The 25,592-nt window shown below is 37.8% G+C and overlaps 1 protein-coding gene across 1 annotated transcript in view; it reads left to right on the top strand.

Annotated features, from left to right (window-relative positions):
• LOC106079945 (receptor-type tyrosine-protein phosphatase N2-like) overlaps window positions 1-25,592 on the top strand; it is a 293,472-nt gene that overhangs the window by 71,885 nt on the left and 195,995 nt on the right. The window contains exon 3 of the mRNA XM_056043460.1: window positions 17,629-18,273. Coding sequence (XP_055899435.1) covers window positions 17,629-18,273 — 645 coding nt within the window. The remainder of the gene's footprint in view (window positions 1-17,628; window positions 18,274-25,592) is intronic.

The raw sequence follows: 25,592 nt of genomic DNA, 5'->3' as shown, positions 1-25,592 counted from the left end.
GATCTAAAGACAGTCCTCTGCCAACGTGTTAGGCCATCTCGGCCATCAATACATAACTGATCTAAAGACAGTCCTCTGCCAATGTGTTAGGCCATCAATACATGACTGATCTAAAGACAGTCCTCTGCCAATGTGTTAGGCCATCTCGGCCATCAATACATAACTGATCTAAAGACAGTCCTCTGCCAATGTGTTAGGCCATCAATACATGACTGATCTAAAGACAGTCCTCTGCCAATGTGTTAGGCCATCAATACATGACTGATCTAAAGACAGTCCTCTGCCAATGTGTTAGGCCATCAATACATGACTGATCTAAAGACAGTCCTCTGCCAATGTGTTAGGCCATCTCGGCCATCAATACATAACTGACCTAAAGACAGTCCTCTGCTAATGTGTTAATAGGCCATCAATACATAACTGACATAAAGACGGTCCTCTGCCAATGTGTGAGGCCATCAATACATCACTGATACCACACTTTGTTCTATCACTAGAGTAAAAATAAATCGTTTCGCTTTTTTAAAAATCATTTTATCTTCTTTGTTCCTAAATTTTCTGCTATAGTTTTAAGTTTCGAGTCTAAAAGAGTGTTTTAAAATGTGTAGTTTGTTCGGTGTCAGTTGTAAAATGTGTAGTTTGTTCGGTGTCATTTTTAAAATGTATAGTTTGTTCGGTGTCAGTTGTAAAATGTGTAGTTTGTTCGCTGTCAGTTTTAAAATGTATAGTTTGTTCGGTGTCAGTTTTAAAATGTGTAGTTTGTTCGGTGTCAGTTTTAAAATGTATAGTTTGTTCGGTGTCAGTTTTAAAATGTGTAGTTTGTTCGGTGTCAGTTTTAAAATGTATAGTTTGTTCGGTGTCAGTTTTAAAATGTATAGTTTGTTCGGTGTCAGTTTTAAAATGTATAGTTTGTTCGGTGTCAGTTTTAAAATGTATAGTTTGTTCGGTGTCAGTTTTAAAATGTATAGTTTGTTCGGTGTCAGTTTTAAAATGTGTAGTTTGTTCGGTGTCAGTTTTAAAATGTGTAGTTTGTTCGGTGTCAGTTTTAAAATGTGTAGTTTGTTCGGTGTCAGTTTTAAAATGTGTAGTTTGTTCGGTGTCAGTTTTAAAATGTATAGTTTGTTCGGTGTCAGTTTTTTAAAAAGCATTACAGCGAGATGGAGACCAAAAAAAAAAAAACTAAAGCAAAACTACATTTACCAAATTACAAGAGCGTAGCCGTAGCCCGTTTGGGGGTGGGGGTGGGTGTTAGGTCGTTCCATCAGAAATAATAATCTTTACGTCCTTGTCCAAACCTCCTGAAGGACGACAAGGAACTGCAGTAGTTGAACCTGGGACCACCCAGACAATAGTCCTGAGCGCTTACCACACGATCAGTCAGTACAAGTTATTCAGAGCACTAAATTGTATCATGATCGCTACACTTGTTATGACAATAACTTGTTGGCTATAGCGTCCGCTGAGTTCAAGTAAGAAAACTAGAAGAGAATAACACAAAACGAGCGTCTGTATCCAGGGAGCTACATTCACAATACTTCCTATATACAAATCAAAGAGAACATTCTCCGCGACGCACTTTTGCGCTTAAAGCGCCGAATAATGAATGTATTTCTGTGTATGTGAACCCCAGAAGAAGATTGTCTGTGAAGTGCACTAGAGAGAGTCCCTTGGGATCCTAATGGTCTCAGTCTTGAGAGATTTGGTGAATAAAGATTTGTGAGACCATTTTGTAGATCTTACACAATGATGTCCAACCTTTATCGGACCTGGGGGGGGGGGGATACGTATTCCATGCTCACTGGCCGCATAGACCAAAACAAAACGTTGAGTTAAATCAGTCTTCTGCAATGTCCCTCTGCAGTATGTGTAGAAGTTTGGAGTGGCCTCGCCTTTAGTAGCTGGAGCAGCACTAATCCGATACATTTTTAAAGCTGATATCAACTCACTCTGTCTGTCTTTCTGTTTGGTCAAAAGTTATTTCTCCCCGACACCCAATATTGGATCAAGCTGATATTTTGCACAATTATTTCTTTTACCTGACAACACAAGAATCATATTATAATTAAAAAGAAATTGTACTTAACTGAAGTGGTGGTATAAGCTGAATTAGTTCCCTTTATAGGTCTTCGCTCTAAATTAAAACAAACAATATCTAACTATACAATCCTTTCTAGTCATAAGTGCCTCACTAGCAGAGTGACTAGTACGTCGGCTTAAGGACCGTTACCTGCCCCCCTTTTTTGTAAATGCTTTTAAAAACCAATTACGGTAAAATGCACCCAAATATCCCTAGCTTTCTTCAACCCTCTTTCTATGTTCCCAACTAGTCCAGATAAGTGATAACATATAGTGATAACATATAGTGATAACATATAGTGATAACATATAGTGATAACATAAAGTGATAACATATAGATAGTGATTAGGGAAAGCGGAATCAATAGAGTAGAGCTAAACAAAAACCATTGGAAAAACAAGATTACAAAGAGAGTTTGTGTTACACAAACTCAGAGGCGGCCCCCGTCGAAGTCGGATCCCTGTCGGATCTGCATATTCGCAAATAATATTCAAAAGGTGATTTAATTTTGATGGTCAAAAGTAATAATGTTTCAAAGATTCATTTGCCGTAAATTTAAATTTAAATTAAATAAAAAATAGTAGATTACTTTTAGTATATTGCAATATTGATCAAAACGTTTAGAAATGAAAATCTACACTTTTTTTACACTTTAAGTTTAGAAATTGAAATTCTACATCTTAATCTAGTCTATTTTAGTCTAAACTAGATCTAGAAATTCTAGATCTAGACTCTAAAATAATTTTAATTAGAATATAAATCCAGATCTCGATATACTGTAATAAAAATCTAGATCTAGTTTAAAAAATCTAGATTAGATCTAAATCAAGATATCATTCCTTTTTTAAACGCGAGTGACATAACGAGGCTTAATAAACATTACTATACCGAGTTCTTTTTCATTTCATTTGGAGAATTAATTCCATATAACGTCAGAGGGAAAAAAAACACTACGTCACACGGCCTAGCTAGACTAAAAATCGCCTTCATCATTACGAGCCATTTATCGAGTGTTCATAGACATTGGTGCACTGAGTGCGTTCTTTAAGCATTTCATTTAAAGAATTCATTCCATATGACGTCAAAGGAAAAAATACACTACGTCACACGGCCTAGCTAGACTAAAAATCGCCTTCATCATTACGAGCTATTTATCGAGTGTTCATAGACATTGGTGCACCGAGTGCGGTCTTTTAGCATTTTTTTTTAAAGAATTCATTCCATATGACGTTTATTAATTAGAAGAGGGAGTTCAAACAATTATTTGACGTTAGTAGATTTTTAAATAAATTCGGAAATTTCTGGCGACGATTTGTAAGAAACCAAATCCGGAACATTCTTTATCGATTACAAAACTTCTATGTTATGTTTCAGCAAGAAAATTAAATGTCTAAAAAGTAATTTTCAGTAATCAATTCTAGTAAATTACTTTTTTTTAAAGCCCTGAACAACCTATTGTCGATATTTTTAAAATTTGTTTATAGATGAAAACACGGAACAATTTGATATTGATAACCAAATTATAGTGACGCATTGTCAAATAATATAAGTGTAATATTAGTAAATTATGCGATTTCAAACAATCATTAGGCATAATTCATGTTTTATAAAACAATATCCGGAACATTTTTACACTTAATGAAATATAAGTCAGTATAGAGATTATGATTTAGCATTAATATGCTATTTACATAAAAAACGGAACAACATATTATTGATAATGTGTTTTTGCAACGTTTAAGCATGGAAATTGAATGTAATATAAGTTAGAAGAGCAAACAAACATTTGTTGGCGTTGATTAGTTTTGCACAAAAAAATCCGGAACAATCAATTTTAGATACTTAAAACTATTGAGATGTTATGGGAGGAACATTAAAGGGTAAATCAGATTTTCAATAGCTTTTAGAGTTCTAGTTTTTTTAATCTAATCGTGACGGACAGACCGACCAACAGACAAAACGCACAAAAATAATCTTCTTTTATTCGGATGGAGGCACGAAACAAAAAATAAATAAAATCTGATTTTTAAAAAAAGTTTAAGGAATTGGTTTAGCACCTGATCATGTTGCGACGTTACGCTACTGCACGAAAATCGCTGCATAAAAAGTCCATTTAAAAAAAAATGTGCGTGATATTTACATACAAAGTGCATTATTAGCCTTTATAAACAAACAGAAACGTTTTCTTTTAATTTTAGCAGCTAGTTGACCAGAAAAAAACATCTTTAACTATTATTTATATTTGTTGTAAACATTTCCTGTACATTTTTAAAATATATTTGACTTAGTGATACTGAAAATACACAAAAATTGTCCATCTTTGTTAGGATATTGTAACATTGCCTCCCTTACATTTACGTAATTGTTTTAGAATTGGTGTATTTTTATGAAAAAATCGCTTGCATAATAAATTTTATAAATTAAACGGTTTGCTTTTAGAAAACCAAAAGTAGCCGTTGCACCTAAACTTTTCAAGCCGCATTTAATGATGAAATAATATTTTTCATATCTCTTCTAGTTTTCGAGATCTGAGTGTGACAGACGGACAGACGGACAGACAGACAGACGGACAGACGGACATTTTGCACAAACCTAATAGCGGCTTTTTCCCCTTACGGGGGCCGCTAAAAATATCACTAATCGCACAGATTAATGTTGTTGTTCTAGATTTCTAGATCTATTACAAACTTAATTACATAACTAATCCATACTAATTGATACAATTACACGTCTTATAAGCTTTGTTTGTTTGGGTTTTTTTTTTTTAAAGTATTTTTTTATGTTTTTTATATTATTCTTTTATTGTCTTCATGTCTCTCTGTAGCTAGTTCAGCGGCCTGATAGACGAACTTGATTTGGTGTAACTGCTCACTTTTGTTTTCCCATATTTGTCACAAAATTGTTCTTTATGTTTTTTGTTTTTTTTACGAAGTGTTGATTCTTCCTCCTCGGCGACATTTGTGTCTCCAAATGTACGGTGACTGTTTATACTAGTGTAATTACTGTTTATGTCTTTGGCTCTTACCACACAGATCTACTCTACTTCAGGTCGCACCTTAGTCAAAGCTGATCGTGTGCTATCGATTTACTCCTGTAACTATACCCCCTTCCAAGGATCATTTAGATCAGTGGTTCTCAAATTGGATTGATGACGCCCACAAGATATTACGTTCGCGTCTCAGCCATCCAGCATTCTGGGAAAATGTGCACATGGTAAGAATTGATCGGAGTTCTCGTTCCTTTCTCCTGCAGTCTGAGCTTTAGGAAACACTTTCTCCTGCAGTCTGAGCTTTAGGAAACACTTTGTCCTGGCGTCTGCAACGCACTATTTCTCTCCTCGCAAGAATAGCGCTAGTCCAATGAAGAGATGGGACAGGCCGATACTAAAGTGTGAGAGACATTTGGTGTAGTAGAGCCTGTACGTATATAAGCTCATCATGGGCACTTTGTAGCATGTCTGTTGTGTCCACTCACAAGACCTTGAAAGAACAATGGTACGCCACTCAAGCTTATTTTACCGCTCTGAAATAAGTAAGACAGATTACAGAATCACATGGGTGAATACATACTGCAATGACGTCTTTTAGAAAACAAAATGAAATGTTCCATTTACAAACGAAAAGACATCACTTAAGTGACTACATTTATTTTTGTACTATCGGTAATAATTTTGCTGGTCTTTTTTAACTAATACTCAAATATGAATTTATAGCAACCATTCAAACAAAACAGATTTTTTGTCCATGAGAAAAAGAAAGTGCATTCGCACCCCTTCTGCCTGAACGTCGCCGCCCACAGTCTGAGAACCCTCGATCTAGACACAGTCATTATATTATCGCGTCTCTGCCTTTTACTTGAAGGTAACGTGAGACGAAGTTCTCTGCGATTCGATGGTTTGATATCTCCAGCTCTTGCCTGAGCACTATTGACACTTCAGAGACAGATCCCAGAGACCAGATAAAATAAAAATCGTTCGTGAAATGGCGAGAAACAAAATAACTGGTAGGCACAGGGTTTCAAATCTCAGAAACGCGGCTCCGTGTGATAACTTTGTGACAGCCTTGTGTAAGGATGGAAATACATAGGCTGTGTTTGTCACAGGGTCTTGTCAGGAGACACGTCACTCGCGGGGGTAGTGGGGACATTTTCGTGAAACAAACGGCTGGCCAGCACGCGAGGTTAGCGGGAGTGAGCAACGTCCCGATGCCAGGAATCAATCTGGTGACCGCTCGCCTAAGGACTGGCCAGCTCCTTTAAAAAGTAATCAATAGACATAGGATCTATCTTCATTCGACCCGTATTCTTTTCAACAGGATTGAAGGGTGCTTGTATTGAGCTATTGAGCTATATGGGGCTATTTACTTATCTCTTCAACTCAAGGTCTATTGATTTTTATAGAGGTCAAGCTAAATATCTATTTTTAATCTGTTTTCTAATTATATAATTCTTTTTTTTTTTATCAGCCAACTTTATTTGTAATAATGGGCCAGTTCAATAGAGAAATGTATCTATTCATTTAAGCAATGAGCTAGTAGTCAGTGAATGGAAGTCGTAAGTGTCAATTCAATTTTTTTTGACAAATGAGTTTTTAAAAATGAGTTCTACTTCCATGACATCCCTGTTCTTTCCTTGACATGTTCTTTTTCTCCATGACATCCCTGTTCTTTCCTTGACATGTTCTTTAGCTTCCATGACATCCCTGTTCTTTTCTTGACATGTTCTTTACTTTCCATGACATCCCTGTTCTTTCATGAACTTGTTCTTTACCTTCCATGACATCCCATTTCTTTCCTTGACATGTTCTTTACCTTCCATGACAGCCCTGTTCTTTCCTTGACATGTTCTTTACCTTCCATGACATCCCTGTTCTTTTCTTGACATGTTCTTTACCTTCCATGACATCCCTGTTCTTTCCTTGACATGTTCTTTACCTTCCATGATATCCCTGTTCTTTCCTTCACATGTTCTTTACCTTCCATGACATCCCTGTTTTTTCCTTGACATGTTCTCTACCTTCCATGACATCCATGTTCTTTCCTTGACATGTTCTTTACCTTCCATGACATCCCTGTTCTTTCCTTGACATGTTCTTTACCTTCCATGACATCCCATTTCTTTCCTTGACATGTTCTCTACCTTCCATGACATCCCTGTTCTTTCCTTGACATGTTCTTTACCTTCCATGACATCCCTGTTCTTCCCTTGACATGTTCTTTACCTTCCATGACATCCCTGTTCTTTCCTTGACATGTTCTTTACCTTCCATGACATCCCTGTTCTTTCCTTGACATGTTCTTTACCTTCCATGACATCCATGTTCTTTCCTTGACATGTTCTTTACCTTCCATGACATCCCTGTTCTTTCATGAACTTGTTCTTTACCTTCCATGACATCCCATTTCTTTCCTTGACATGTTCTCTACCTTCCATGACATCCCTGTTCTTTCCTTGACATGTTCTTTACCTTCGATGATATCCCTGTTCTTTCCTTCACATGTTCTTTACCTTCCATGACATCCCTGTTCTTTCCTTGACATGTTCTTTAGCTTCCATGACATCCCTGTTCTTTTCTTGACATGTTCTTTACCTTCCATGACATCCCTGTTCTTTTCTTGACATGTTCTTTACCTTGCATGACATCCATGTTCTTTCCTTGACATGTTCTTTACCTTCCATGACATCCCTGTTCTTTCCTTGACATGTTCTTTACCTTCCATGACATCCCTGTTCTTTCCTTGACATGTTCTTTACCTTCCATGACATCCCTGTTCTTTCCTTGACATGTTCTTTATCTTCATGACATCCCTGTTCTTTCCTTGACATTTCTTTAGCTTCCATGACAACCCTGTTCTTTTCTTGACATGTTCTTTACCTTCCATGACATCCCTGTTCTTTTCTTGACTATTTCTTTACCTTACATGACATCCATATTCTTTCCTTGACATGTTCTTTACCTTCCATGACATCCCTGTTCTTTCATGAACTTGTTCTTTACCTTCCATGACATCCCATTTCTTTCCTTGACATGTTCTTTACCTTCCATGACATCCCTGTTCTTTCCTTGACATGTTCTTTACCTTCCATGACATCCCTGTTCTTTCCTTGACATGTTCTTTACCTTCCATGACATCCATGTTTTTTCCTTGACATGTTCTTTACCTTCCATGACATCCCATTTCTTTCCTTGACATGTTCTTTACCTTCCATGACATCCCTGTTCTTTCATGAACTTGTTCTTTACCTTCCATGACATCCCATTTCTTTCCTTGACATGTTCTCTACCTTCCATGACATCCCTGTTCTTTCCTTGACATGTTCTTTAGCTTCCATGACATGCCTGTTCTTTCCTTGACATGTTCTTTACCTTCCATGACATCCCTGTTCTTTCCTTGACATGTTCTTTACCTTCCATGACATCCCTGTTCTTTCCTTGACATGTTCTTTACCTTCCATGACATCCCTGTTCTTTCCTTGACATGTTCTTTACCTTCCATGACATCCCTGTTCTTTCCTTGACATGTTCTTTACCTTCCATGACATCCCTGTTCTTTCCTTGACATGTTCTTTACCTTCCATGACATCCCTGTTCTTTCCTTGACATGTTCTTTATCTTCATGACATCCCTGTTCTTTCCTTGACATTTCTTTAGCTTCCATGACAACCCTGTTCTTTTCTTGACATGTTCTTTACCTTCCATGACATCCCTGTTCTTTTCTTGACTATTTCTTTACCTTCCATGACATCCATGTTCTTTCCTTGACATGTTCTTTACCTTCCATGACATCCCTGTTCTTTCATGAACTTGTTCTTTACCTTCCATGACATCCCATTTCTTTCCTTGACATGTTCTCTACCTTCCATGACATCCCTGTTCTTTCCTTGACATGTTCTTTACCTTCCATGACATCCCTGTTCTTTCCTTGACATGTTCTTTACCTTCCATGACATCCATGCTCTTTCCTTGACATGTTCTTTACCTTCCATGACATCCCTGTTCTTTCATGAACTTGTTCTTTACCTTCCATGACATCCCATTTCTTTCCTTGACATGTTCTCTACCTTCCATGACATCCCTGTTCTTTCCTTGACATGTTCTTTACCTTCCATGACATCCCTGTTCTTCCCTTGACATGTTCTTTACCTTCCATGACATCCCTGTTCTTTCCTTGACATGTTCTTTACCTTCCATGACATCCCTGTTCTTTCCTTGACATGTTCTTTACCTTCCATGACATCCCTGTTCTTTCCATGACATGTTATTTACCTTCCATGACATCCCTGTTCTTTCCTTGACATGTTATTTACCTTCCATGACATCACTGTTCTTTCCTTGACATGTTTTTTACCTCCATGACATCCATGTTCTTTCCTTGACATGTTCTTTATCTTCCATGACATCCCTGTTCTTTCCATGACATGTTCTTTACCTTCCATGATATCCCTGTTATTTCCTTCACATGTTCTTTACCTTCCATGACATCCCTGTTCTTTCCTTGACATGTTCTTTAGCTTCCATGACATCTCTGTTCTTTTCTTGACATGTTCTTTACCTTCCATGTTATCCCTGTTCTTTCCTTGACATGTTCTGTACCTTCCATGACAGCCCTGTTCTTTCCTTGACATGTTCTTTACCTTACATGACAACCCTGTTCTTTCATTGACATGTTCTTTAGCTTCCATGACATCCCTGTTCTTTCCATGACATGTTCTTTACCTTCCATGACATCCCTGTTCTTTCCTTGACATGTTCTTTACCTTCCATGACATCACTGTTCTTTCCTTGACATGTTCTTTACCTCCATGACATCCATGTTCTTTCCTTGACATGTTCTTTATCTTCCATGACATCCCTTTTCTTTCCATGACATGTTCTTTACCTTCCATGATATCCCTGTTCTTTCCTTCACATGTTCTTTACCTTCCATGACATCCCTGTTCTTTCCTTGAAATGTTCTTTAGCTTCCATGACATCCCTGTTCTTTTCGTGACATGTTCTTTACCTTCCATGACATCCCTGTTCTTTCCTTGACATGTTCTGTACCTTCCATGACAGCCCTGTTCTGTCCTTGACATGTTCTTTACCTTCCATGACATCCCTGTTCTTTCCTTGACATGTTCTTTACCTTCCATGACATCCATGTTCTTTCCTTGACATGTTCTTTACCTCTATGACATCCATGTTCTTTCCTTGAAATGTTCTTTAGCTTCCATGACATCCCTGTTCTTTTCTTGACATGTTCTTTACCTTCCATGACATCCCTGTTCTTTCCTTGACATGTTCTGTACCTTCCATGACAGCCCTGTTCTTTCCTTGACATGTTCTTTACCTTCCATGACATCCCTGTTCTTTCCTTCACATGTTCTTTACCTTCCATGACATCCATGTTCTTTCCTTGACATGTTCTTTACCTCTATGACATCCATGTTCTTTCCTTGACATGTTCTGTACCTTCCATGACATCCCTGTTCTTTCCTTGACATGTTCTTTACCTTCCATGATATCCCTGTTCTTTCCTTGACATGTTCTTTACCTTCCATGACATCCCTGTTCTTTCCTTGACATGTTCTTTAGCTTCCATGACATCCCTGTTCTTTTCTTGACATGTTCTTTACCTTTCATGACATCCCTGTTCTTTTCTTTACATGTTCTTTACCTTCCATGACATCCATGTTCTTTCCTTGACATGTTCTTTACCTTCCATGACATCCCTGTTCTTTCCTTGACATGTGAAAAATAACGCCAAATTTTTTTAATTTCTTTAAACGAACAAGAATATGGCTTGAATATATTTCTCATCCATTGGTGAATTTGATGGGGGCCGGCTCTGAGTTTGTGTGATAACACAGACTCTCTTTGTAATATTGTTTTTTTTAATGGTCAAAATTTAGTCTACTAGTCATCTAGTCACATAGTCATCTAGTCACCTCTTCTTTTAAGCATTCTTCCCTGTATTTAAAACTTAGAACAATCAAAATATAAAAATTCTTTTTTTTTAAATAGCTTGTCTAAGGGGAAGAACATTTAAAATTATTTTCTCTCAATTTTGTAGACTTTTTTTCCCTTTTTTGGTATCAACGAATATAATTAATTACCAATTATTAATTGACTAATTGATAATACAAAGTAGATACGCAATATGTAAAGTAAATCTGTGATAATATATATAATAAAAGTCTGTAATATATAAAGTAAATATGTGATATTTAAATTAAATTTGTGATATATAAAGTAGTTCTGTGTTTTGAGACCTATACACAGCGTACGTTAAACGTAGAACTTTGAGCAGCCACGTTCTGCAGCACGCCCACATCTCAATAGCATCATCAGATTAGGGGTGCACCGGATAGTCCCTCCGGCTCCGGCTTCTGCCGAATATCCGGCATTTTTTACTATCCGGTGCTATTCGGCTCCGGTCGGATATCACTACCGGATAGTAAACCGGATAGTAAAAAATACACCTATTTAATATGCATAAAGTGGACCTCGTTCCATTAATGTTTGTTGTAGAATGTATTAATGTTTATATTAAAACAAAATAATGTGCTTAAAAATAGAGCCATTATGAATATGCACCAAACATCGTTTATTATAAAGACAAGGCGTGTTAATAACTTAATATAAATAGAAATGAAACTTTACATCATAAATGCGCTTTACATACAGAGCAGCAATGGCTGACACTTTTTTTCAATTTGTCTTGACCTTTGAGTAGGTTAGTTAACATGTTAAAATGCTACATTCCTTGACTACGTCATGCTGACCAGACGTCTGTCTAGCTGAGATGAACAACTCCCACCCATTTTTATTTGTTTAGTCCATCACATTGAGTTTTTTTATAGGCAGTTGATCACAAGTTAAATACGATGGACGTAGGTTTAATGTCAGCGTATTGACACTCTCTAGAGGTCACACCTTTCGAGGGAACTGAGTTTGTTTATTTAGTAGTTAATCTTTATTAGGGGGGCTGGACTACAAGAGCCACACCTCTAAGGTAACTAGGTATATTTCCAGATGAACTCCCTCCCCCTTTTATTTACGATGGACGTAAGCACTCTCTAGAGGTCACACGAGGGAACTATGTTTGTTTACTTAGTAGTTAATCTTAATTGGGGTGGGGGTGGTGGGTGGACTGGACTTCAAGCAAACATCTACACGGGTATCCGGACAAAGAGTTTGCTTATTTGGAGAAAAATCTTAATCACGTGGTTGGTCTAGAGGCCACACCTTTTCAAGTGTGCTACGTTACTTGAACATAAATTTCAATTAGTAAGCTAAACGAGTGACATTTAGCTACACAGAACACAAACCGCGAGATTATATAGCCCAGTAAGCCAGTAACTAATTATTTTGTAGAAGACACGAACAGGGCTATCTTTAAATGGAGAGCTAAACACCCCCTACTCTTTATTTTATTTCTTTGGTCATTGACACAGATAGACATTGAACATTTTTAAGCCAGAATGAAAAAAACGCAACTTGCTAACAGAGGATATTACACTGTCAATAAATATTAACGTTAAATAATTTTTCTAACGTGTTAACTTGAATATTACTCCTGCAGTTAAGTGTCTTGATTTGATAACAATATTCTTAATAATTTGTGACAGTCAATTAACTCCTTGTTATTATTAATTTTTTTTTACTTAAGATGCGTACTTAGCCACTGTGTATCAGGCGAGGACGACTTTTACACACCTGACATTCATAGCATTACTATCGTTCCCTTTTGTAACAGTTACTGAAACCACGAACAAAATAATTAATAAGTATTAATTAAGAAAGATGTTTCAACCATACGATCTTTGCATTTAATGTTTCTTACGTACGTTCTTTGCACTTTAAAATAAAACAAAGATGTGCATGTTTGCGTGTGTGTATTTTTGCCTTGTATTAAAACCTTTAGAAAGAAAGCTAATTTCATTATTTAATTCTTTTGACTTAATAAATAACGGAAAACCTTACAGTAAATTTTTAAATCGCATAAAATAAATTGAATAATAGTACCGCAGTTAGATCTAGCAAACAAAGAAACAATATGCTGGAGCGTAAAAAAACAACAACCCTTGACCTCTAACTAGTGGACAGGTATAATTTATCTATACGCTTGACTGACCATGCCAATGTGTTATCTTTTTTGACTGACACCCAACTCTATTGCGTGCGTATGCTCAAAGAAAAAACAATGCTTGATGGTTAACACAAACAACTATACACACTACTCTAGGACTACATGTGTAGACTCACTAGTTATATCTGACCAGATTGTTGCTCTGAAATGCATGAACACATACTTCCGACCACTATATAAGGCAGATTGCACTTTACTTATGAGAGGTTTACATTAGTAATTAGTTAAATATATACTAACATTATTTACATTGACCTTCCTACACACATCCTTTTCAGTTGGTGGTATCGTACATACACACAGACACACTCATGCTATACAGATTTTTAGAAATACTGTTAAGTTTGAATAAATCAATCAGTAACAGAGTTTAAAACAATAAGGTATATAAAAGGACAAAAATTTAACCAACCAATATAGGTATGTTATTTAACAGTTTCGTAAAATGTTCAGCAACACAAGCTATTAACAAGACACTTAGGTATCCGGCTCCGGCCCCGGCCGAATATCAAATTTTACTATCCGGTCATATCCGGCTCCGGCCGGATATCAAAAAGTACTATCCGGTGCACCCCTACATCAGATGTCTATCGTCTGCAACTCTTTCTTTTATGTTGTTTTCCAGAGGTCACACCTCCGTCTCCTTCTGCAACTTGAAATCTCTGCATTCAGATTGAAGGGACAATAACTGTTGGTGTAGATTTATTTCTGCTGAACATTAGCAGCTAGTATTACACAGTTAATATTTTAAAAATATATCTATAAGTCCAGAGAAAAAAATTAAGCCAGCATATTATACTGACCGGGGGGGGGGGGTCGCGGTGGCTGAGTGGTTTAGCGTATGGCTTCCGAACCTGGAGTCCTGGGTTCGAATCGCGTTGAAAACTGGGATTTCGAATTTCGGGATATGTAGGGCGCCCTTGATTCCACCCAACTTTAATGGGTGCATGACTTAAGTTGGGGAAAGTAAAGGCGGTTGGTCAGTGTGCTGGCCACATGACACTCTGCTCTTTAATCGTTGGCCAAAGAAACATTAACATCATCTGTAGCATAGATCGCTAAGGTCTGAAAGGGTCACTTTGTCCTAGATGATATTTAATTCGAATTTTCATTTAAAATAGTAGAGTTCCTCCAATCGACTACAGGGAGGGAACAAATGTATCTAATAATTTTTGTGATGCAAAACTTAAAACTTAAGTCTTGCTATGCACATTTCTTTTTTATATGGAGTCAATGTAAGTCAGACACTTTTAAATAGTCGTTTGTTTCCATTTAATATGTAACCCTTTGCAGATCTGTTATATAGACCTATATCATATCTATTTTTTTCCCTATTACTTCGAAACGAAACATAATATATGTCTACACTGTATTATCCATACACACAGAATACCATCCATACAACGTATTTGACATTTGGGATGTATGTAGAAGTCAAATAGTATCTTTGACATTATGTCTAGCTAAAACGATTTCCCTATAGGTATAGATCTGCGTGTTATGACTTTCTTTTTTAAATTCTTTCAAAACAAGAAGTTATAGATAAACAAGATACTATGACTTTTTTCCTATGTAAGGGACATAATCGAGGAAATATTCTACTTTTGCTGGAAAGATAACTGCCTGTTTACAGCTTATTGTTTTAAAAAACTTTGTTGTCTCCCTTTTGTCATAAACTAGACAGCCAATCTTCATTAGTTTTGGATAGTATATAAAAGAACTAGATTTATTGTTTTAGTTAAAGGTCAATGAATTTCACAAGGTGAAAGAAATGAATATACAACGTCTAGCATTCACAAATGTACCCTTACCCTTTAAAAACAAAACAGAACATTTAAAACGTTATTACATACAAAAAATACAGTGTTTACTAACTACATATGAGATAATCATATGATTGTAATAGATGTATAAAAAATGTTATTTTAATGTTTGGCAAACACAGTTATAATACTATCGGTCAAAACGAGAAATTTGTAAAATGTACGATTGATTTATTTTTCCCAGACTAATTTAAATTGAAATATAGTAATGGACGTGAGTCAAGTACTCGTGTAAACGTATGCTTCAAAAGCGCTTTTTATTTCCCTAAGAAATGTGGATACTTTGGAAGAGCTTTCAGCTCCCACCATTAATTGTCATTGCTTATTATCATCGCTTATCATCGCTTATCATATAGGTTGTAGCTACTCAGTGGATGTAGGGCCTTTACGTAGAGGGAGAAGTCAGTGAGTTGAAACGTGTCTTGGAGGTTGTAGCTACTCAGTGGATGTAGGGCCCTTACGTAGAGGGAGAAGTCCGTGAGTTGAAACGTGTCTTGGAGGTTGTAACTACTCAGTGGATGTAGGGCCCTTACGTAGAGGGAGAAGTCAGTGAGTTGAAACGTGTCTTGGAGGTTGTAGCTATCAGTGGATGTAGGGCCCTTACGTAGAGGGAGAAGTCCGTGAGTTGAAACGTGTCTTGGAGGTTGTAGCTACTCAGTGGATGTAGGGCCCTTACGTAGAGGGAGAAGTCCGTGAGTTGAAACATGTCTTGGAGGTTGTAGCTATCAGTAGATTAGGGGGCCCTTACGTAGAGGGAGAAGTCAGTGAGTTGAAACGTGTCTTGGAGGTTGTAGCTATCAGTGGATGTAGGGCCCTTACGTAGAGGGAGAAGTCAGTGAGTTGAAACGTGTCTTGGAGGTTGTAGCTACTCAGTGGATGTAGGGCCCTTACGTAGAGGGAGAAGTCAGTGAGTTGAAACGTGTCTTGGAGGTTGTAGCTACTCAGTGGATGTAGGGCCCTTACGTAGAGGGAGAAGTCCGTGAGTTGAAACGTGTCTTGGAGGTTGTAGCTATCAGTGGATGTAGGGCCCTTACGTAGAGTGAGAAGTCCGTGAGTTGAAACGTGTCTTGGAGGTTGTAGCTACTCAGTGGATGTAGGGCCCTTACGTAGAGGGAGAAGTCAGTGAGTTGAAACGTGTCTTGGAGGTTGTAGCTATCAGTGGATATAGGGCCCTTACGTAGAGGGAGAAGTCCGTGAGTTGAAACGTGTCTTGGAGGTTGTAGCTACTCAGTGGATGTAGGGCCCTTACGTAGAGGGAGAAGTCAGTGAGTTGAAACGTGTCTTGGAGGTTGTAGCTACTCAGTGGATGTAGGGCCCTTACGTAGAGTGAGAAGTCAGTGAGTTGAAACGTGTCTTGGAGGTTGTAGCTACTCAGTGGATGTAGGGCCCTTACGTAGAGTGAGAAGTCCGTGAGTTGAAACGTGTCTTGGAGGTTGTAGCTACTCAGTGGATGTAGGGCCCTTACGTAGAGGGAGAAGTCAGTGAGTTGAAACGTGTCTTGGAGGTTGTAGCTACTCAGTGGATGTAGGGCCCTTACGTAGAGGGAGAAGTCCGTGAGTTGAAACGTGTCTTGGAGGTTGTAGCTACTCAGTGGATGTAGGGCCCTTACGTAGAGGGAGAAGTCAGTGAGTTGAAACGTGTCTTGGAGGTTGTAGCTATCAGTGGATATAGGGCCCTTACGTAGAGGGAGAAGTCAGTGAGTTGAAACGTGTCTTGGAGGTTGTAGCTATCAGTGGATGTAGGGCCCTTACGTAGAGGGAGAAGTCAGTGAGTTGAAACGTGTCTTGGAGGTTGTAGCTACTCAATGGATGTAGGGCCCTTACGTAGAGGGAGAAGTCAGTGAGTTGAAACGTGTCTTGGAGGTTGTAGCTACTCAATGGATGTAGGGCCCTTACGTAGAGGGAGAAGTCAGTGAGTTGAAACGTGTCTTGGAGGTTGTAACTACTCAGTGGATGTAGGCTCTTGAAGATCCAGGGTCTTTGGGAATGTTCGCCATTGGGACATTGTATTCTTAGTTTTACGTTTCCGGTGTTTCTTCAGGTCTAAATCTAATCCTATCCTAGCCCAAACCTTTCAGAGGATTAACGGAAAGGGTTCGAACCAGGGACTATCGAGACGCCATTGCGTATACCACACGACCAGGCAGCCATCTTTGGTGACAGTCTATGTCAAATAGTGTTGCGGAAATAAAGTGCACATAATTATACCGTCCAACTATAGAAGCTGTCAGTTAGTCTGGAGGTCGGATTGTCTATGCTCGCTTATCTTTATATGAGTCATCATTACTATAAATATAAAAAAACACTTATTTGAAATGCAGACTAGAAACAAATAATTTTTTCTTACATCAGTCAAATCCAAGACACATTCTCAGAACGAGGTCTGGTAGAAAATCTTTCCATGAGACAATTCATTCATAAAGCCTACTCGTTATAGCACTAGATCTAAATTGCCTGTTTGGAAAGCTTATCTATTCGTTTTGTTACATTGCTTAAGTGGCAACTTAAAAGTTATGCTACTTATATGTGTCGCTTGTGTCTCTATTTAGTCCTAAAACCTTGACCTACCAGTTGATTTGTATTACTTCCGTTGTCCACAGATTTATTATTTGGAAGTTGCCAGAGTGTCCTGACGTCTGCTGTGAATGGTCACAGGAAGTTCCGCTTGGAGACTCAGCAGATTGAGAAGTTGGAGAAAGAGATCAAGTATCTGATAGGAGTTGGCTTCACCTGGAAGGACGCCTACACACAGTGCACACTGCAGAACATCCTGGTTCACTTCCGGCACGGCCGCACGTTCAACCACCGGCTATGTCAGGACGCCCTAGGAGTAGGCTCACCAGACTGGTCTGAGGAGATCAACAATGACATCGCCAACGTCCTGGTGCAGCTGCTGGAGTCAGAGAAGGATGGCATTGATGACCTCGCAGAGCAAGCCGAGACATCAAGGGAGATAGACTTGTTCAACTCTAACAAAAGGGATGAGATTGTCCAGGTCCACAAGTACTTTGACAAATCAACCGGTCAGCTAAAACGCGATCCCTTTAGACTTGACAGAGATGCATACACATTTACAGACAGGGACGACAACTCGGACGCTTCATTTGATCAGGGGCAATCCCTGGACGATAACTTCAATAGTCTGCTAACTTATGGCAGCCAAGACGATGCCCAGCAGGACAGAGAGGACACAGACTCCTCTTCACTCTTGCAGAAACTCTGGGGTTACAGCAATGAGGAATCAAGTAAGTAATCTCCCGTTGTATTCTGTCATCTTGTAAATGAAGCATTTGATCCAAGAGATCTCACTCAAGTGATGTGTGTAAATTGCAGTATTTTCAGTTTAATTCTGCGTTTCTTAATAACTTTTAAAAACATTTAATACGAATAATGCTTGTCAAAAATGTTTACCACAAAACCTTTTTTTTTTTAATTCAGTGAGATTTAGGCTGAGTGTGGCTAGATTTCGAATCTCGATTTTTAATTCAAATATAACTCTAGCTGAGTTGTGTTTGCTGAGAAGCCTTCTCCCTTCCTCTAACATGTCTGCACAAGAGATTAAATAAGAGCGGACAGAGCGTGCTGTAGCACAAATGACACGCTTTTCAATAGTACGAGAGACTTCATTCACTTGCCATTACAGTGAAGTACATTGATGAAAGTACAGTCTCTCCACAAATACACTACCAATGATGGTCTCTAGTTTATAATGTGTATAAAGTTTGATAATACATCAAAAATGTAACGCTTGCATGCGTACTTTTACTAGGCTTATATTAACTTGTCTGTCTGTCTGTCTGTCTTTTATTTCTCCCCATTCCCTCTCTCGGGTCAAGTTGATCATTTGTACAATTGTTTATTGTCGATAACAACAAATTATATATATATATATATATGTGTGTGTGTGTGTTATATATATATATATATATATATATATATATATATATATATATATGTGTGTGTGTGTGTGTATGTGTGTGTGTGTGTGTGTGTTTTAACATTCGCATCCACTCTTTAGTTTTTGACAATCCCAATTGAGGAATTACAACAAGAGCTAGCATTCACTCTTTAGTTTTTGACAATCCCAATTGAGGAATTACAACAAGAGCTAGCAATTTCTGAAACCAATGAACGATTTAATAAAAAAAAAACTTTGCCAATGTCTTTTAGCATCACCACATTTCACCACAAATGTTACAGTTGTACTTGATGTGAAGTATTTCACTGTTGACACTTGTACGTAATGTTCCAGAACTGTGGAACTAGCTTACTAGTTGTTCTCCTTGTAACTGCTGTCAAATTAGTCAGTCACAATCGACAAAACATTACTGTTCACTTATGTATGTGTACCCAAATAATGTGAAAGTTTAGTCGCAAAGTTAAGTTGTTAACTCCCGCGGAAGAACTGACTGGAACTTCTCTTTCAGGTCATAATTTGCTAGCAGTAATGTCCTTTGGAGCTGAATCAGCTTCTGCGCTAAATGGTGAACTGATTGTATTGAAAACTGGTTCTTGACGTCTAATTTGCTTTTATAAATTCCACACTAAGGGAATCCAAATAAGTCTTGTACTTTAACCATTTCACTAGAAACAGTTTCACCTTTCAGCAAAGGAAAATGACAAAACCTGTTTTCACTTGCTTGCCTGGAGGAATGTAAAAGTTTTGTTTGAAATGATTTAACATGCACTTGCATTTCATATGCATACAACCCATTGTAATGGTAATCATGTTTTCAATTTAAAAATATTAGTAATAATCACAGTCAATGTCCTTCAAGGAACATAAACATTTCTTTCTTGAGATGTTATATTCTTCTCAATACATTGCCCTTGCTAAGCCAGCAGATACATCGGATTATTTTTGTTTCTAAATCATCAAGTACTTTTCTGAACTGTCTGTGGTCAAGACCTCTACCCCTGATGAGTTTGATAACTGAAGTTCTTCTGTGATCTCTCTATATTTATAGTTATTTTATGCAGCTTTGTGCAAACTTTCCTGTTTCGAGTTTATGGTTGGGATATAAAGTATTTTTTACATTTTACTTGTTACATCATGGAACGTATTTTATTGTACATTTAGGAGACCTAACTATCACCGTGTAGGTCATCAATGTGTGAATACCTCGTTCTTCGTTATATTACATGAAGATAATAGCAGAGCCTATAATCCAAATTTTCCTAGTTTGTTTACAGTAATGTAATGTCACAGTAATGTGATTAAACGCAATCAAGTTCTTTCAACTCAATATGTAAAAGTGAATAGATCTCACCAAAAGGCCGGTATACTCTTAGTGACTATCTTACACTTAATAGTCTATACAAGGATTCGCTATAAATGGTATTGTCGCTTGGTTCCATTTCTGAATAAGATAATATAATGAAACAAATTTAGTTTATTACGGGCCATACTGCAACTCATTCGGCCTATATGAAGTCGACCTGCCAACCGGCCCATTGGGTACCGACACACGAGGTCGCAGCACAAATACCCATATAGCCAGATCGCCCTGCGTGGGGTTAGTTTCTGTACAAATATATTTTCAAATTGTGGGTGGTTCTAGTTTATATAATTCAATTAGTGGGCGGGGCTAGCTTATACTATTGAATTAATGTGTGGAGCTAGTTAATACTATTCAACCTGTTTGTGGTTTAGTGTGTGAAGCTCTTTTATACTATTTAAATAGTTTAAACAATTGAACAAGTAGGTCTAGTTTTAATAATTCAACAAGTGGGTCTAGTTTAAACAAGTAAACAAGTGAGTCTAGTTTAAACAATTCAACAAGTGAGTATAGTTTAAACAATTCAAACAGTGGGTGTAGTTTAAGCAATTGAGCAAGTAGGTCTAGTTTTAATAATTCAACAAGTGAGTCTAGTTTTAATAATTTAACCAGTGGGTCTAGTTTAAACAATTCAACAAGTAGGTCTAGTTTTAATAATTCAACAAGTGAGTCTAGTTTAAATAATTCAACAAGTGAGTCTAGTTTAAAGCACTAAAAGGAAAATAAATCTGAGGGCCAATTTATAACAAACAAACAAAAATGCTGAAATTTATTCAGGAAATGAAATTTAAACTAATCCGATGTATTATGTTGCTATTCTTTTGATAATAACTCGTCATAATTCGGTTCCAATCGAGACGTTGTTTTCTTAAAGTTAGGTTTAAATCCGTCAATCTACTTCTGACAAAACTGTTTCTTAGTTTCATTCTCTCTGAGCCTTACATTTTGGAAAACTAGATTTCGAGAATATGGAACGTTTGGAAAAATGAGAAATAATTGTTTGAAAATATTTTTAGATTAGTTTTCGATGAAGCTGCTGGTCTTGTCTTGTCTTGGCTTTCATCTTGACAGTCTACTTGTTGTTTTCTTTCGACATTTAACACGAAATAGTCAAGTGACTAACAACTCACTTAATGTCACAGTGGTTCTAAAACTAGTATGTGACAATTGTGTTCATGTGTTTAGAATTCAAGTCACGAAGAATATTATAACAGTGTAAATGTCCAAGGTTTGATCAAAACTAAGACATAGACATGCTGGTTTATCTTTAAAATGTGTTTACGAAAGTATTTGATGTCCACTCAACAAAACATTCTGAATCAATTCTACGTTATTTTTTTAATCGGCATTTTAGAGTTGGCACGTTTTACGAAGATGCGCACAATGTGAAATACTGAAACATTAAACACCAACTCACGAGTCTCTTGTTAGAATAATTATTACCTTACACCCAAACATTGTTGACTGCGCTTGTGCAAGTTTCAACGTCAAGTCGGCTGAAACAACCAGAATTAAATCCTAAAAAAATTTTAATGTAAAATTTTATTACAATGATTTTAAAAGCTGTTAGTTTCTACATTGTGAGGAAAATAATTGTTAAAGAACATATGTCGAGCCGGATATAAGCTTTCAGCAGGCCGGAGTTGGCCTGCGGGACCTAGTTAGCTCATCACTGGCCTAGTTAATTCTGTTCAATTAGTTTAGAGCTAGTTTATACTATTCCATTAGCGGTAGGGTCTACTCATCAGTTAGTTGGTGTGTCTACTGTCTAGTTTATACTATTCGTCTAGTGGTTGGGGGTGGTTTTTTACTAATCAACTAGTGGGCGTGTCATGTTTAAACTATTCAACTAGTGGGCGTGTCATGTTTAAACTATTCAACTAGTGGGCGTGTCATGTTTAAACTATTCAACTAGTGGGCGTGTCATGTTTAAACTATTCAACTAGTGGGCGTGTCATGTTTAAACTATTCAACTAGTGGGCGTGTCATGTTTAAACTATTCAACTAGTGGGCGTGTCATGTTTAAACTATTCAACTAGTGGGCGTGTCATGTTTAAACTATTCAACTAGTGGCCTTGTCAAGTTTAAACTATTCAATTAGTGGGCGTGTCAAGTTTAAACTATTCAATTAGTGGGCGTGTCGAGTTTAAACCATTAAACTTGTGGGTGGTGCTAGTTAATACTATTCAATTAGTTGGCGTGTCTAGTTTAAACTATTCAACTAGTGGATGGAGCTAGTTAATATCCACTCACTAGTTTATAATATTCAATTAGTGGGTGGGCCAAGTTTATAGTATTCAACTAGTTGGTGTGAAAGTTTTAAAGAAAAAAAAATCAATTTGAGAGAATCCTTGTTTGTACAGATCAAACTCAAATATTCCTAGACGCCCTTTCATGAAGAGTCAGCAAAACCATTGAAAGCACTAAAATAATGAACCAAATCGTTGACATTCTAACAAAGTCATGTGTCCAATTTCATCCCCCCCCTTTTTTTTTTTTTTTGAAAAACAAAAATGGCAGCATTAAAGATAGGTCAAGTAGCAAGGTTTGCCCTTTAACCTTCTTCCTGGAGCTGAGTATAATGTCACTTGTCTTAGCATATGGACCACCTGAAGACATATTGCGGTCTGGACTCCTTGTATATTTTGCCTACATCAACGGAGTTTGTTTTGTGTTTGTAAAAAAAATGATTTAGTTTAATATTCTCAAACAGCTCAACTCAGCTCTTTTGATAACATATTTTTTTTAATGTAACTTTAAATTCATCAAAGATTTTCTGATCATCATGTGACCCGTCTCATCCAATCAGCTTCAGGCAGCGGTTACTATGGTGCCCGACCCATTGACCGGCGGAAACTCTCGAATGAACTCCCTTTTCTCGGGAAGCTTTACCGTGAAATTACGGGATTTAGAAAGAAAAACATATTTGAGAAATTTATTATCGACCCTGGTTTTCTTCTCCCCCCCCCCCCTCCTTTTCGAAAATTTCCCCATAAAAGTTAAAACTAATGGGAGCTTTGGAAATAAGGGGCGGGCGAGGGGCGACAAGAAAACAAATATACAGCAGATGTGTTAATTCTTTTACATTCCATCAGAGTCCTTGTTTTGACAATAATTACAAGACAAATGACTAAATAATAATTGTAATGGATGCTGGAACTACTTGGTGAGTGATGTTAATGTAGCCGTAGGTGAGTCACAGGCTGGCCTGTCAAGACTCGGCTATTGATCGACAACACTCACGTGGCAAACATCTTCTTTCTCGTCACTTTCACTTCTCTTTCTCTCTTTTTTAACATTCTCTCCACTAGTGCAGGCATTTCATGTCTCTTTCTTGGCGAGCTTTTATTTTGTCTCTATAGTGTTACATTTTCTGGGGGGTTTTTTCCCCTTCACTCTATTTTTCAATTTCTCTCAAAATATTTCTCTGTCACTTTCTAGCTTTGTTCGACTTCTCTAGATCTAGTATTATCTTTGCCTTTTTTTAAAGTCGTTCTTTCGGTCTATGTGTCTCCCTGTGTCTCTGTCGCTATATATCTATTTGTCTCTATATATCTATTTGTCTCTATATATCTATTTGTCTCTATATATCTATTTGTCTCTATATATCTATTTGTCTCTATATATCTATTAGTCTCTATATATCTATTTGTCTCTATATATCTATTTGTCTCAGTATCCATATGTCTCTGTCTCTCTGTGGTCTCTCTGTCTCGCATCTCTGTCTCTCATGTGTCTGTGTCTCTGTCTCTAAATATCTATGTGTCTCATTATCTCCATGTCTCTGTCTCTCTGTGTGGACTCTGTGTCTCGTATCTCTGTGTCTCGTGTGTCTGTGTCTCTGTCTCTAAATATCTATGTGTCTCAGTCTCTCCATATGTCTCTGTGGACTCTGTGTCTCTCTGTGTCATTCTGTACCCTAACAAATTTAACTCTTTGACACCTGTTTCTTGTCACTCGTCACTTCCTACTTCTAAATCTCTTGTTAACTCTCTCTTTCTAGTTTCACATCCTATGATTTCACTTTCCCTTACACCCTTTTTGTTTTGTTAGCTTGTATTCTCTTATTGCCTAAAGTTTCACTCTCCCAGTTTCTTTATCTCTTTGTGTCCATTCACTCCCTTTTTAACTCATTTTTGTCTCCCCTTTCAGTTGCTTTTTTGTTTCACACTCAGTAATTATCAATTTGTCATTTTATTAAATGTTTCTCCTTTTATTCTTTCACTCTCTCTGCCTCTCTCTCTGTCTCTCTCTCCGTTTCTCTCCCTCCTTCTCTTCTCTCTCTCACCCCCTCTCTCTCTCTCTCCCCTCTCTCTCTCACTCTCTCTCTCCCTCTCCCCCCTCTATCTCTCTCCCTCCCTCTCTCTCTCCCCCCTCTATCTCTCTCTCTCAGTCTCTCTCTCCCTCCCTCTCTCTCTCCCCCCTCTATCTCTCTCTCTCAGTCTCTGTCTAACTCTCTCTCTCCCTCCCTCTCTCTCTCCCCCTTCTATCGCTCTCTCTCAGTCTCTCTCTAACTCTCTCTCTCCCTCCCTCTCTCTCGCTCTCCCCTCTGTGCACGCATCGTTTCTTTCACTTCTCTTTCGTAACATCTACTTCTCTTTTCTCTCTTTTTTTTACTTCTCTTTTCCAGTCTCACTTTCAGCCCCCCCTCTCTTTCTCACTAACCCCCCCCCCTTCCTTGACTCCCACCTCTGTGTTGCTCTTGTTAAACTAATAAAAGACACTTTCACACTCACGCACACACACGCACACTTTTTTTTGTGTGCTCCAAAAGATGTCAGATGCAGTGTAAAAGTTTTGCTTGAACTATCTCAACATTTCAAGACAGTTGTCTCTCTGTTTTCTCGCTCTTCAAAAAAAAAAACATAATAATAACTATAATAATGTGACGGCATCTGATCACGTGGTTTCCAGAAGAAGAAAAATCGATGCAGGAACAGAGGACAGGTCTTCTGTTCCAGTAATGAAAGAGAGTGGAGCTCTTCCTTCCTGAAGGCAACTTCGTGAGTTGGCCAAGGGGACATAACCCGATTCCTCTAACAAGGGAGAAAAACTGCGGGGGTTGCCTCTCTCTTCGGGATTAAACCTTAAAGTTTCAAGAAGGGGACCCGGGCATAGTAAAAAAAAAATGTAGAAAGGAAGGGGGGGGGGGCGAAGTGGGCGGGTGGAAAATGAGCTGTCATATTGCTTTTTACACAGCGCCTTCTAACACATGTACTAGACAGACCATCTTATGAAACAGCTTAGTTTAACTCAGTTACCTCCTCCCCCCCCGGTCGTTTTTT

The sequence above is a fragment of the Biomphalaria glabrata genome, chromosome 1 (genome assembly GCF_947242115.1).
Source record: "Biomphalaria glabrata chromosome 1, xgBioGlab47.1, whole genome shotgun sequence".
In the NCBI taxonomy this organism is placed as follows: Eukaryota; Metazoa; Mollusca; class Gastropoda; family Planorbidae; genus Biomphalaria; species Biomphalaria glabrata.
This window is presented reverse-complemented; position numbering and strand designations above follow the sequence as displayed.